This window comes from Bipolaris victoriae, assembly GCF_000527765.1.
Source record: "Bipolaris victoriae FI3 unplaced genomic scaffold scaffold_6, whole genome shotgun sequence".
In the NCBI taxonomy this organism is placed as follows: domain Eukaryota; kingdom Fungi; phylum Ascomycota; class Dothideomycetes; order Pleosporales; family Pleosporaceae; genus Bipolaris; species Bipolaris victoriae.
The window spans coordinates 413,792-427,164 of NW_014575386.1; the positions used below are offsets into that span (position 1 = coordinate 413,792).

Sequence of the window (13,373 nt, forward strand, 5' to 3'; positions counted from 1 at the left end):
AGCGAGGGTCCGGGCGCTGGTGCGATGGACGAGGATTGCGAAGAGATGCAGTAGCGTGGCCTGCGCAATTTCAGGCGCAGAGCAGGCGGCGCTAGCGACGGCTAGGGAATGGGAGCGAGGCCCAGGGCAGGCAGCGTGTGAGAGAGTGCAGAGGCGGTGGGGCGGCCGCGGTGGAGACGGTCGTTAAATCAACTTGGAACAGCTAACACGGCTCCCGACGCCGGCCCTGTCCCTGGTCTGCTGCACGCTCGGACACAGTCCTGTTTCGAGCGGCCAGCCCGGCTCTGCCACCAGGGATCGCCGCCGAAATGCTGAGAGTGCTGCTGCGCCCAAGGGCCTGCTGCTGTGCGTATACTCCTCCTTCACCTCCCCCCCCGTCCCCGTCCCTGTCGCTCTCCTATGCCTCTCTTTGTCTGTCTGCCCCGACACCCGGTCGCGCCTTCCGAGCGAGCCAGTGAGCCCCCTCACGTGACCCATTCACTGCCACTGCCACTGCCACTGCCTCTGCCTAGCTTTGCTCTTTCCACTACTTACCTACGTACGACGCGTCTCAAGTGGTGGCGGCCGCGCCTGCACGAGTGGGGAAGTCGCCGGCGGCCATGGGGCGGTCAAGGCAAGCGCAGCTTCTATTTTCAAACTCTGCCTAGTGTCTTTGCTTGCTGCCCACGCCGGCGTATGCCAAACCACCACACACGCCAGACGCCCTCCTCACCCACGCCCGCGGCCTCTTCCTGTTCTGTCTTGTCGTGTCAAATCATAATAATCCTCGTTCCATCCATTCCCTTCTGTCCGCACCCGTCTTTTGCCCGGCTCTTGTCTTGCCAAGCACGCGCACATGTCCCGCACTCAGAAAGACTAGAACTACTTTCTACTAACATTACTACACACACGTCTAGCCTGCCTGCTTGCCTACTGCCTGCCGTCATGGGTCGCGCCTGCCCCTCCCCTCCCCTCCCTCCCCTGTCGCTCGGCTAAATCCTTCAAGATGGGCAGTCGCGACCCCACGGTACTTCCCTTACTCCCAAGGCCTGCTGTAGTAAGCATCCCAGCACCATAGCATGCTGGCCCCGGCCCTGCTATAGCAATGCACCATGCGACCTTCATTTCGCCCCTGCAGCCTGTACTCACAATCCTCGCCCTCAGATCACAGCTCGCACCCGCCGCGGCCCTATCGGACGCGTCACTGACCCATTCTCCCACAGTTTTGCCGCGTGCTGTGTGTGGTGTGTGTGAGCGTGTGTGCGCCCTGCCCTCGAGTCCAATTCACCGCCGCTAGTCGACCGTTTGAGCAGTTGCACCACTCTGCCGCCCCGCCCTCTGCTCCGCCATTGGCCGCCGCTGCCGGTGAAGGCAGAAAAACACTTGCTCGCTCCAACGTCGCGTACGGCGACTGGCCGATGCACGCCCGCATCCACCAACCGCCATGTACCGCACTCGAGATCGGCCACGCGATGCTCGTCACGGCAATGCCTCTCGGGAGCAGCGTCATGGGCGGCCTGGTCCAATCGCCGCTGATCGGCCCTGGGACGTTGCATCTCACTCCTGCGAGCTCTGCGGAACCATGACACCGAACACAAACATCTGACCTCAGGGGCGTGGCCGCATCGTCTTCGGCCCATCTTCATCATGCCTGCCCCCGTCAGCCCTGTCCGCCATCCGCAAATGCCCGGTCATGCGGCTATGGGGGACCAAGTACGCTGAATTGCCTGTTACGGGCCTGAGTCGATGCGTCTATAATAAGTTAAATGACAATTTATGCTCAGCGCGCGCACTACGCCTCAAGAAACGTTACTGCAACAATGGGGGCGAATAGCCGCCGAAGCCCATCGTAAGAGCAATTCCATTCTGCTGCACCGCTCGAGCCGACCCCAAAAAAGCCCGTCTCGGTGCATTAACTGCTTCGTCTCCCTATCTTTCCCTGATTGCACGTTTAAAGCCTGCTTTTTTATTATTGTTTTTTCTGGCCTAGAAGACGTACGGCTGCTGACGGCGCCATGTACGCATCTAGTTACCTACATACAGACACCAGCAATGCGCTGCATCCAGGGCCGACCCTCCTTCGCCCTCGTTGTGTCTTTGTGCTTGACAGGCTTCGAGAACGGCTTCCATGGTAAACACTGCGCGCGCCGTCCCATGTCGTGAGCACCCCCTCCCTGTCGCGATCGCGGACATGGGACCTGGGTTCGTAAATGTTCCGAGCGAGGCGTTCGCAGTGCGGAGAAACCCTGGGAGCATGCTTGCTGGCCTTGCTCACGACCAGGGAGATAGGTCAGGTACCGAGCGACCATCAACTCTATTCCAACGCCGCTCCAAACTTGTTTGTCGGGCACTACACAATGCCACTGCACCGCCGGTGAACACGGCTGGCGCACGCGGCTGCGTATGCGCTCGATCCGAAGCGTCAACCTGATGCCGTCTTGCGCATTCTACACTCGACGACGATAATTGCTCTCACCTTGTGCACGCCCAAATCTCCCTGAACGCGCTCAACACTTGGTCCGCCACGGCGCCTCTTGACGCATTGACGGCCGGCCACGCCTGCACTAGTCGCGCAACATCTGGCAGGTCCAGTGTCGATCTTGTAAGCGACCTTTTTGCGCACGCATGCCGTGTTACATCGGCTTTCTGTTCATAGTCCATTTACGACGGTTAGTCGTCGCTGTTCCTCCACACTGTAGCGCAAGCCCATGGCCTGACGGGCGGCGTGCATGTCGGGGGCCCATCAGCTGGTTTGGCCCGTCGAGCGACTCGTGCACATCGCTTGCTCCCCTGTCCCACCGCATCCTCGAATCCTGCTTGTGTGACGTTTGCGAGAACGCTCGCTCGCTAGCTGCCAGCCTGGTCTTTGTCCAATGCCCGTCGTTGGCAGGCTCGGCTGGCCGTTGCCGTGCGGATACATGGCTGACAGGCCATGGGCACGCTTGATCATACCTGACTCTGGTCGTGGCCGTTGTCCACCCGCGGGAAGCAGGGGTGCAGGCCTGCTCAATAACGGTCGACGATCACAATGGACAAGCTGTGCGATACTGCCGCACATGGATCCGACTCGTCCCGTTGGCCTCCTGTCTAGCGCAAAAGGCTGAGAAAAATCGCTACACACCACCCACCACCACACCCCGCTGCGCCTACCGCATTCCCCGATTCGCCCTACCTACATACTTACATAAGTACATATGTACTATGTGCGTCTCTGGATTGCACAGTATCCTTTAGACCTGCCTTATCTGTCGTTTCTTGAAAACACACCAAAACTAAGGCTATCGCCCCAGCCGCAGTGTATACATATCGGGAGATTTACTGCTTATCGAGCAAAAAACCCTAGACTCGGTCCATCAGGCAAATGATCGACACGTATGTAAGCCCATCGTCACAACAATGTTTGCAACAATACGATCCAGTGACGGGAGATTTATGCCCACGGACACCGTCGCGTATACAAGGATAGTTAGTAGTAGGCCATGGTGAGAAATCTAGGCCTCTGTCGCTTCATCATACTTGCACCAACACGCACGAATGAACAGTGACGGCGCGACAACTCGTCACAACCACGTTGAAAGAAAAAAAGAACAGTTTGACAACTAATCTTGGTAACGCAAAACCCCAAGCCACGAACCTGGAGCGAAGATCCCCTGGGCCCCTCGACCTTGCTTCCCGCTGCTTCCCCTTGAGGGTTGTTGCCATTGCAGCCTGGGAGGGTGTCCGATCCCCCAACTTCTAGGACTAGTCGTACTGACCGGGGTGCTTGTTTCGCACGGGAATGCCGAATACGATGCTCAACGTACTGCAATATATCAATGCGTAGGTAGGCATGTGATTATTTCCGTACACACACTCAGTGTATACATGCGTAATCAGATGAAGAAAGAGGTCATGACACGACCTCCAATTTCGCGGGCCATTGGCGAAATGGACTAGACCTTCATTCTGCTTTGAAATGGCCATGCCTCCAGCCGAATTTTCAGTTGCGAACGTTACTGCATAAGCGGCATTTCTGACAGGCAACGCCACGCGGTTGATTGGCTCGACATATGCCGGCTTTAATCATGAGACGAAGTGGACCGTACCATCCCAGCCGATATGTCAGACTTGCGACAAGGTCATGCTGGTCTCCCGCACATACCCTGTGCATACCACGCCGGCAGACGCCACGGATTGGAACGGACACTTGGTGGCAGTGGGAAGATTTGGCCATGAGCTGATTGCTGCAGCAAGTCATCGACGAGGCCAAGTAGTCCTTTCAATGATGTCAATAAGCGCTAGCTGCCGAGTCGCTGCAGCAGGCTGCGACAACAGGATCTGGCCCGCCTCGGCCCACTAGCCATCTAGACCCATCCCTGCGCATCCTTCTTCCATCGCATTCACTCTGCTGCGATATTCCTTGCAGATTTCTACATGGACACTACAGATGCTTTGTAAAATGGTAAGAAGATATACTACCTGCCCAGCGGACGACAGTAGACGAGGCTGGGCGCCACAACCAATCAAAATGTTTAGCAGCTACTAATCTTCTGACGATTAATACCGGAGCGTATATTAGAAACTCGTCGCGTCATGATTAGTCGTGCGCCATTGACTGGATACTGAACTCGCGCATTTTTCACGTTACGCCCACCCCATTGGAAACTGCGATACGGCCCTCCTTTTCTTTTGGCTGCCTATCACGCCCTCTACACTGGCTTTGGGCGAGAAGATGGCAATGCGCGACGGCCACTGGTCAAGATCTTGTTGTTTCTTTTCGCACAATGTCCCTCGATACCGCATTGCATGCGCCCCTCCTGCCTGATCCTGCAAGAAGCAATTCATCGGATGCGTCGCATGGCTGATTCGAACCACATTGCATTCGGGCCTTTTGATGGAAAGCAGCGCGCGCTCTCCGCAAACAATGCCTAAATCAAGTTGACATCATATTGTCTTCGTCCTGGGCTCAGAACGGTGCTGGTGACTGGTCTCTGCCTGTGTTTCACGATACTAGCGGCCTTCTAGCAGCCTTCTAGAATGCGTCCTTAGTAATTGTACTCGCCCATGTCTACTTACGCGCTGCTCGAGTCGCTCGCGTTGCTCGAGTCGAGTAACCTCGCGCAACAGCCTCAATCTCCTCCCTTTTCCGTTTCAAACTACGGAAGCCCATGTCATCATCCCGTCCTTGGCGAATTACCTTATCTGGGTAGTATCGCGAGTCGCGATATCTAAACGTACAGGTAAACGGGATCAGCCCAATATATCCTCAGGCCAGCACTAGCTATCGCGCGGCCTGTGCAAAAGGACAAAGCGCTATAGTTGATGCTCCTGCAAGAGCACACGTATCGCTTGGACGTCTCACAGACATGATCTTCGCCTTGTCCACTTTCTACTTGGAGCGCTGATTGCGACTACCGCACTCTACGCCCCACGCGTATAGCGTGTAACAGTACACCCAGCGAATCAAATGGGGGCAACGCAAAAGTCACTCCACAACACCTCCGAAACTTATTACAGGTGGCTGGGAGACTGTAATTCCAAATATCTTTTTTTTCTACCCTCCCTTCACCTCTGTTTCCCGCCACGATGCTGAGACTGTTGCATCCTCAGGATATGCAAAGATAGGCTCATCAAATGGCTGCGCATAGTCGCAAAAGTACGCGATACATTAGATGAATCGGACGACACCAAGCCTCGCGGAGGGCTATTTTTAAGGTTTCACCAAACGTTGACTGACATATCGGAGAACGTTCTCAAACTCGCGTTTCACGATCGGGGAATGCATTGCCAGCCTAAGCAAAATATCGCCTGACTCCCTGAAGAAAACAGCTCAGTGGTGGAAACTGGGATATTGCTGGGAGCAGCCCGGTATAGGCGACCTGGAACTTTACTCGACTGGGTTCCCCTAACCATGTACGGGATCGAAAATCGTCCGATCTTTCCTTCCGTCTGTACGAGAATCCCGTTGGGTATTCATCGGAAGTCACAACTGTCGTGTCCATCTGTATACAGGGTTGTTCCCCGGATGCGCGTCAAAAGACTTCAAGTAAATCTCGACCGTGGTGCAATCATGGTTCCAAACAGAAGCAGACATAGATGCGCGTGACCCTTTTGATCTTGACGTGCTGTATGAACGGCTCGGTGAAAAGGGCATTTGGCAACGCGCGACAGTGACATATTCTTGGGGCTGTGAAGGATGCATCCACGCGCAGCCTGTTAGGCTTCGAGGAACGTGGCTCCGTCTGCTCCATTCTCTCACACTTTAGGTGCCGAAACAAGATTATCATTAGGGCATTCGTGTCCACTTCTCAATGTACCCAGACCCTTCCATCTTCCCCCGTCGCGAGTACCCACAAAAACTAAACATTCTCAATAGCATGAAGACCTTTGGGTATGCAACGGTTCAACTCTAATTTACGATCGACCCTTATTGTCGGGTGTACCGGTACGCGATAATTACCCAAAGCTGATTGTTTTTACCCTTTTCTTTTCGCTTCCGCTCCCACCTGATATCCTTTGCTATCGGCCCAGCCAAATGTACGCGTCACAACCCCCGCTCAAGTCAGCCCAGCCCGATTACGCGGAACTGAGTTTTACCAAGAAGATCAGCAAATCTGATGCTGTCATTCGGCCCTGCCGCGCAGTTCCGACGAGAGAGCCCTTGCGCCTGGACCCACTGTAAGATGTTAAGGATAGAACAGAGATAGAGAGAGAAAGAGAACGCGAAGGAAAAAACAAGTGAAGCGAATGACACGCAAGTGTGCGGGGAAAGGATTACATGACTTGGACAATCTACGCGCAACCATTGGCTAGTATTTGTAGCAGCATGTTCCTGGTCAATGGGGGTAGCCCACCCAGCCAGCCAGGCGTCTAGGGGGGCCATAAACAAGGCATATTCGGCAGTCTTTTGTGGGGCACCCGACGACATCGACCCTCTCTTTTTTCAGCCCATCAGTCAGTTCTGTTTGTCTGACGCAAGTAAGTCCAAAAGTAAGTAATCAAAGCGAACGGGCATGCAATCAAGGAATCTTATTGTCATCTACGCCCGTTGAACAAGCTTCTCGGGGGGCCATAGTAAGCAAATTTTGGCAGGTAAATCTAGGTTTCCTACAGCCATTCATCTTCCTTTCCCACTTTGTTGGGAATTGGATCTCGTCAGAGGGTTCTCGCTCCGTCGTGTTGAGCATGGGTGAGAGTGGGGAGGGGAAGGGAGGCTGGGGGGGTTGAAGGGGAGGGGGGAATATGGAAGGGGACGAGCGCGGCCTGTCTCGGGCCTGTTTCTGGTCTCCCCCTGCCCTGTCAATGTCAATACCGGCAAGTGTGGGAATGGGCTTTTGCTTCCTTCCACCCCCAGTGCTCATCATCAGCAAGGCCTAAGGGCCCAAAACCCAAGGTCCGGCTGGGCTATTGACCATGGACATGGGGGTGGTGGATGGTGGGAGGGGGAAGGGGGGGGCATTATGGCACGATTTGACACCTGATATCCGCCGTGTCATCGGGCCTTATACCCCCGCCTTGAACAAGATAAACCTCGTTGACTTTCCCGAGCCATGTGCCGATCTTACAGCCTGGGTCTCACTGGCTCAAAGATCATGGACAGCGAGGTTTGGGTTGGTATTGGGTAGGCTTTAGCCTGTGCTCCACCCCCCGTCCTCCCCTTTGTCCGGAGATTTACCCTATACAGTAAGGGGGGAACAGAAGGAAGCAAGCATGCATGCCTACTACATACGAGCAACACTGTGTTTTGAACCAAAACACTTTTGTTGGCAAGTTAGTCCTTCAGTCTCGTTCAGAAACAGTAGGAACACTCAATTATGGCCCCCTCAAACATTTCTATTTGATTACTCTTTACACAATAATGGGGAACTTGGAACCCAAGCCTCTTGGCCCTGTAGCCGCCCAACAAATGGTCATACATATGTGAATCAATCTAGGACTGCAGAAATACATTGCATGTGATGTCTATCTATCTACCTGACAAACAAGCTCGACACTTGTGTATAGTCCTTTCATCACGAAGTGATCAAACCCCCCAATCACTCTAGTCTACGCAAACAAACCACTTTCACTCTTTCTCGATACTCTCTCCATTTCATAGCCCTATTCGAATACCATAGCCACAGACACACATGTAGCACTAATCACTAATCACCCAACACAAAACAAACTTCTTCACATCCCCCATCTTAACCCCGAAATCATCACCCCATAATCATCCTATATTCATCCCCCCCCCCTTCCTTCACAAACTCAAGAGAGAACACTAAACCCACATCCCTCCCTCCCGTGCCCCCCCCCCCAAAACCATCCTAAAAGCTCCCCAAAGATCACAGCGCCTTCCTCCGCGCACTACTCAACCCCCCAACCCCGTCTCCACATCCCCCCGTTTCCGCACAACCTTATTGTTTATTGTCCCTTTCCCCTTTTCTTTTCTTTCGTTCTGTTAACCTTCTGGGGGGCTGGTGAGGGACTAGGGTTGGGGGGGGGGGTACAGGTTTGATCCTTGTTGTTTTGGGGGACAGGACTTGGTCGGGGGGTTTTGATTACTTTACCGGTTTATGTGTGGAAAAGGGGGTGTGTGTACGTGGGTGGAGCTTGGGGAATTGTGTGGTTGTGTGGAGATAGTATGGGGAGGTGGGTTTGGGGGAGTGAAGTGGTGGTAGATGATTTTGACTGTGTGTGTGCTTTTTTATGTGAATTGGAGGTGAGTCTTTGAGGAACTAGTAGGGGTATAGGGATTAGATATATTGCATAGTGAAGAGAATTTATGATGATATTTGGCTTAAAAGTAAAGGAGTTCTTGGACTTCCGTGTTTGGGGGCTTTTTTTGGTTCTCTGTGATGTGATATATCTACTGGTTTGGTTATCAGGCCTGCATCTTTTATACAGTGTGTTTGGGATGTAACAACTGAATTTTTATGCTGAATATGGCTGAGAGAGATGAATATTTGTTCTGTTCTACTTGTTTCGGTTTTTTATCTGCTCGATTAGAGGATATATGAGATTGTGTGGTTCTGTCCTTTAGTCAGGAAGATTGCGTTACAGACGTGTTATTGTGTTTGCAAAATCAGAGAGAAGTCATTCAGAACTCTGTTATGCAGATTTCTATAATAGACCTATTTTTTTTACTACGTTCATATAATAATAAACATCGAGGTGAATTTGGATGCATAGAATTCATAGTATATGTTAATGTGACTGTGTGTATATTGAGGTTGTTGCTGTCAATGTGTCTATTAGCGCATATTTCCTTCACACAATTCATCTTTAAAAAAAACCAGCCACCAACACACAGAACACGATACTAGCAACGAAGGGAATTATATTAAGACCCAAGAACCTAAACTACTGGTTCTACCAAAAAACAGACAGTAGTTTTATTCTTGTAAGTAATCGAATACATCACAGCATGCGCCCCTCACAATTTATCTCATCATAGACAACTCATAAAATTCATACATCGACATACATAACATCGCTTTTTTGATCAAACCAAGAAAAAATCCAACACCACATAAATGTACAATCACGCCTCCTTCTCACCCTCAGGCTCCTCAAACTCCACCAGCGCAGTCCCTGCCTTACACAAATCGCCCTTGCCATGGACAATCCTCTTTACAATACCCTGACTTGGACTCCTGATCACAGTCTCCATCTTCATACTCTCAATCACGACAAGTGCCTGATCTTTCTTAACCTCCTGACCCTCCTCAACTTCGACACGGAGAACCTTGCAGGGCATGGGAGCAAGAACGCTGTTGGCGACATCCTTGACGCCAAGAGCCTTCTTGGTCCACTCGGGCATGGCGAGCCGGAGGCGGTGTTGGCGGCCGAGATGGAAGAGGGTGATGCGGTCTTCGTCGCGGACAAAGGTTGTTTCGAGACGGGTGTGCGGATAGAAGGATGTTAGTTTGTTGCTTGAAGGAGAAAAGGAAGATGTGACGTTGTTGTATGTTTTGTCGCCCACGGTAATGTCGAATTTCTGGGGACTTGTCTGACGGATAGTGACTTTTGTTGCTTTGGCTTCGCCTTTGCCGTCGGCGGGTGTTTCGACGAGGTTGAATTCGCGTTGTTGGTAGGCGCTGCTGAAGCCGAAGCCAACAGCTGTCACGGGCGGTCCTGTCCATACGTCTCCTTTTGACGCAGAGATTTGCTGAAGAGCGAGACCCAGTGCGGCTTGACTGTAGACTTCTGGCGCTGGAGGCTCAGGGGTAAAGAGCTCGCTGTGATGCTCCTGGATGTATCCGGTCTCTACGTCACCGGCGACAAAGTCTGGAGACACACACATACGCTTGATAAATTCGATATTTGTGACAGGGCCAGCAACTTCGTACTCCTCGAGTGCGGCTCGCAGTTTCTGGATTGCTGCTTCGCGTGTGGGGCCTTGGACGATGAGTTTGGCGATCATGGGGTCGTAGTGCGAAGATACTTCATCACCAGCGATGAAGCCAGAGTCGATGCGCACGGTAGAGCTGGGTTGGGGTGTCTTGAGATGAAGCAACAGTCCAGAGTCGGGGATGAAGTTCATGTCTGGGTTCTCGGCGTATATGCGCGCCTCAATGGCATGTCCCCTCTCCTTGATCCTCTGCTCGATTTGTTGCTGGGTAAGGGGCAGTTTTCCACCCTCAGCAACAATAAGCTGCCACCTTACAAGATCTTCGCCAGTAACCATTTCAGTCACGGGATGCTCGACCTGCAGTCTAGTGTTCATCTCCATGAAGAAGAATTCACCCGTATCGTTGTCGAAGATGAACTCGACAGTTCCTGCTCCTTCGTAGCCCACGGCAAGAGCAGCCTGTCTAGCCTTCTCCCAGATATCTTGTCTGACGGCCTCGTCCAAGTGGGGGGCCGGAGACTCCTCAAGAATTTTCTGGTGTCGGCGTTGGATACTGCAATCTCTCTCGCCCAATGCGACGCAATTTCCATGCTTGTCGGCGAAGACCTGGATTTCAATGTGGCGCGGTGTGGTGATGTACTTCTCGACCAGCATGACTTCATCTCCAAAGGAATTGCGCGCTTCTGACTTTGCAGAGGCTAGTTGATCAAGGAATTCCGACTCGTCCTTGACAATGCGCATGCCCTTGCCGCCTCCACCTTTGACGGCCTTGAGGAGCACGGGATAGCCGATGCTGGCTGCTTGTTCCTTGAGGTACTCTGGATCTTGGTTGGAGCCATGGTATCCGGGAATGCAGGGAACGCCGGCTTTGGTCATAATGTCTTTGGACTCACTTCTGCATGTTAGCTAGCATGGCTATATTGGATGGTCAGGGCGCACCTCTTGCTTCCCATGGACTCGATTGCTTTCCATGGGGGACCAATGAAGGTCAAGCCCGCATCTGTACATTTTCTCGCAAAGGTCGGGTTCTCGCTCAACTACAGTGCCCGTTAGTGTCATGCCATGTCGGTGTTTGGAGCGACGTACGAAGCCGTAGCCCGGATGTATACCCTGGCAGCCCTGCTCCTTTGCAATCTGTATTATGCGATCGCCATCGAGATATGCAGAGGGGTCGCCGAGATTGATGGCATAGGGCGAGCTGAGGGCATGCTGTGACCGGGCATCGGGGTCTGTGTAGAGGGTTGTGGTCCGGATGCCGTATTCTGATGCTGTGCGGCCGACTCGTCTAAGACCATGTCAGATGCTTTGCTTGCTCGTCCACAGCATGAGGCTTACAATGCAATTTCCCCACGATTTGCTATGAGCACAGAGGTAAGCGACTTGGGTGTGGGCGCAGCGGTGGAATTGCAGCGGATGCCATTGGGAGCAAGCAGCTGGCGCGAAAGGTGAGTAGACTTGCGAAAGGCACGCATGGTCACGAATGCAGTCTATGGAGCAGATGAGATGGACAGATTGATTGACTGGTAGACTGCTTGACTGACTGCACAGCTACAAAAAAGTAAAGCACATGCGGTGCTGAGCCATGGAATGTGTGCGAGGAGCCTCGGTGTCGTGTTAAGCCGCGTGGAGCCGGGCGACGTCAATACGCGGGGAAGAGGCACGCGCAAACGGGAGCGGGCAGTCGCACTCCACGCCAGCAACTCAATGGGGAAGGAGCGTGGGTGACGTGGGACGGCGCCAGCCAGCTCACTGTTGCTTGTTGCCCGTCGCGCTTTCCTCGAGAATGCGCCACTCATCATCGCGCTGATGGTCCCCGTGCGCCTGAATGCGTCTTCTGCGCGCGCCCGCGTCATAGCCTCCACTTACTCGGACTGCACCCTCGACAAGGACACGCCCCATCTCCATCCACTATGAGCGACTACGAAGACGAGTACGACTACGACGATGCCGAGTTCTTCTACGTCGAAGATGAGTACATGGCAGCCGACGACCTCGCAGAGCACGCCGTAGCCTCGCCCCCACCGGCCACATGCGGCGACGAAGACATGGAAGAAGACTGGGACCGCTTCGATTACTTCAACGATCTCGAGTACGCCTCCGACGGCTACGATGACACTACTTTCCAGCCGCTCGACGTCAAGGGCGCAAAGGCGGGCTCCAAGAGGAAACGGCCAGTACGCCGTCCAGTTAGGAAGAGCAAGGCCGACACCAACACAAGTACGGACGCGGAACCCGCTGCACCAACTCACTCGCCAATTGTCTGGCGCTCTCAGGCAGACCGTGGCGTGAAACCCAAAGCACTCGAGGACAACGCGCAGCCATATGCCCTCTTCAAGAACTGGCGTGAGACGCTCGCCAATATACCAGAATGGGCAAAGGGGTCGCCGCCAACCTCACCAGGCGCACCCTCAATTCCGTCAGAAAAAGGAAAGGGCAAAATGGCTTTTGTTACAGAGCCCGCGTCGCCGCCCTACGACGAGGACGAAGAAGAGGGCCACGACGAGGCTACAAGTGAACAAGGACAAGGCATCTCTCAGGAGGCTCTTTTAGCAGCCCTACAGCGTCAACTCGCTGCTGCCGGCGGTCCACTGAGTGGCATGGATCCTCAACAGCTCCTCGAATTCGCCATGCGCATGGCCGCCGACCAGGACGCAGGCGACGACATTGCAGGCGAGATGGCCGACGCGATGCTCGAAGGCTCAGACGAAGAAGACGACGGCGACGCCGAAGAAAAGCTTCTCTCCTGGGTGGCCCAACAGCGCAACGGCAACAAAGAAGTCGCAGAAGCCGACTCCGACGTAGCCCCTTCCAGCAAACGACCCCCCACACCCCCTCCCTCAACCGCCACTCGCAGCGTCTCCGCATCCCAGACAGACACCACCCCTTCCGCCCCCACACCTACTAGCCAATCCACAGATTCCAAAATCCCAAAACCCTCCCGCAAACGCAAAGCCGACGACGAGCCCACCACAGACGGTGCCGCAAAAACAGCAAAGAAACGTTCGACGAGATCCTTTGATGCGCCCACGGCCGCTAGTCAGGCTAAAGCTGCGACCGCGAAACCTGCCACGAGGTCGAG

The 13,373-nt window shown here is 53.7% G+C and overlaps 6 protein-coding genes across 6 annotated transcripts; 3 read left to right on the plus strand and 3 right to left on the minus strand.

Annotated features, from left to right (window-relative positions):
• Positions 1-1,057: 1,057 nt before the first annotated feature.
• COCVIDRAFT_87000 (hypothetical protein) lies at positions 1,058-1,565 on the plus strand (the record flags this gene model as incomplete). Its single annotated transcript, XM_014705925.1, has 2 exons — positions 1,058-1,223; positions 1,258-1,565. Coding segments are annotated over 2 exons (474 nt in total), but the record flags the coding sequence as incomplete, so codon positions are not given.
• Positions 1,566-2,722: 1,157 nt separating this feature from the next.
• COCVIDRAFT_12144 (hypothetical protein) lies at positions 2,723-3,037 on the minus strand (the record flags this gene model as incomplete). The annotated part of the gene is made up of 1 exon (XM_014705775.1): positions 2,723-3,037. One exon carries the CDS (start codon positions 3,035-3,037, stop codon positions 2,723-2,725), a length of 315 nt encoding a protein of 104 aa, XP_014561261.1.
• Positions 3,038-4,602: 1,565 nt separating this feature from the next.
• Positions 4,603-5,128, minus strand: COCVIDRAFT_12145 (hypothetical protein; the record flags this gene model as incomplete). Its single annotated transcript, XM_014705776.1, has 2 exons — positions 4,603-4,886; positions 5,035-5,128. The coding sequence occupies 2 exons, from the start codon at positions 5,126-5,128 to the stop codon at positions 4,603-4,605; spliced, it is 378 nt and encodes a 125-aa protein (XP_014561262.1).
• Positions 5,129-7,672: 2,544 nt separating this feature from the next.
• COCVIDRAFT_86892 (hypothetical protein) lies at positions 7,673-7,882 on the plus strand (the record flags this gene model as incomplete). The annotated part of the gene is made up of 1 exon (XM_014705926.1): positions 7,673-7,882. The coding sequence occupies one exon, from the start codon at positions 7,673-7,675 to the stop codon at positions 7,880-7,882; it is 210 nt and encodes a 69-aa protein (XP_014561412.1).
• Positions 7,883-9,484: 1,602 nt separating this feature from the next.
• Positions 9,485-11,766, minus strand: COCVIDRAFT_22720 (hypothetical protein; the record flags this gene model as incomplete). Its single annotated transcript, XM_014705799.1, has 4 exons — positions 9,485-11,186; positions 11,234-11,331; positions 11,381-11,579; positions 11,630-11,766. 4 exons carry the CDS (start codon positions 11,764-11,766, stop codon positions 9,485-9,487), a joined length of 2,136 nt encoding a protein of 711 aa, XP_014561285.1.
• A 438-nt stretch (positions 11,767-12,204) lies between these two features.
• On the plus strand, positions 12,205-13,347 carry COCVIDRAFT_44845 (hypothetical protein; the record flags this gene model as incomplete). Its single annotated transcript, XM_014705927.1, has 1 exon — positions 12,205-13,347. A coding segment is annotated over one exon (1,143 nt), but the record flags the coding sequence as incomplete, so codon positions are not given.
• Positions 13,348-13,373: the final 26 nt, after the last annotated feature.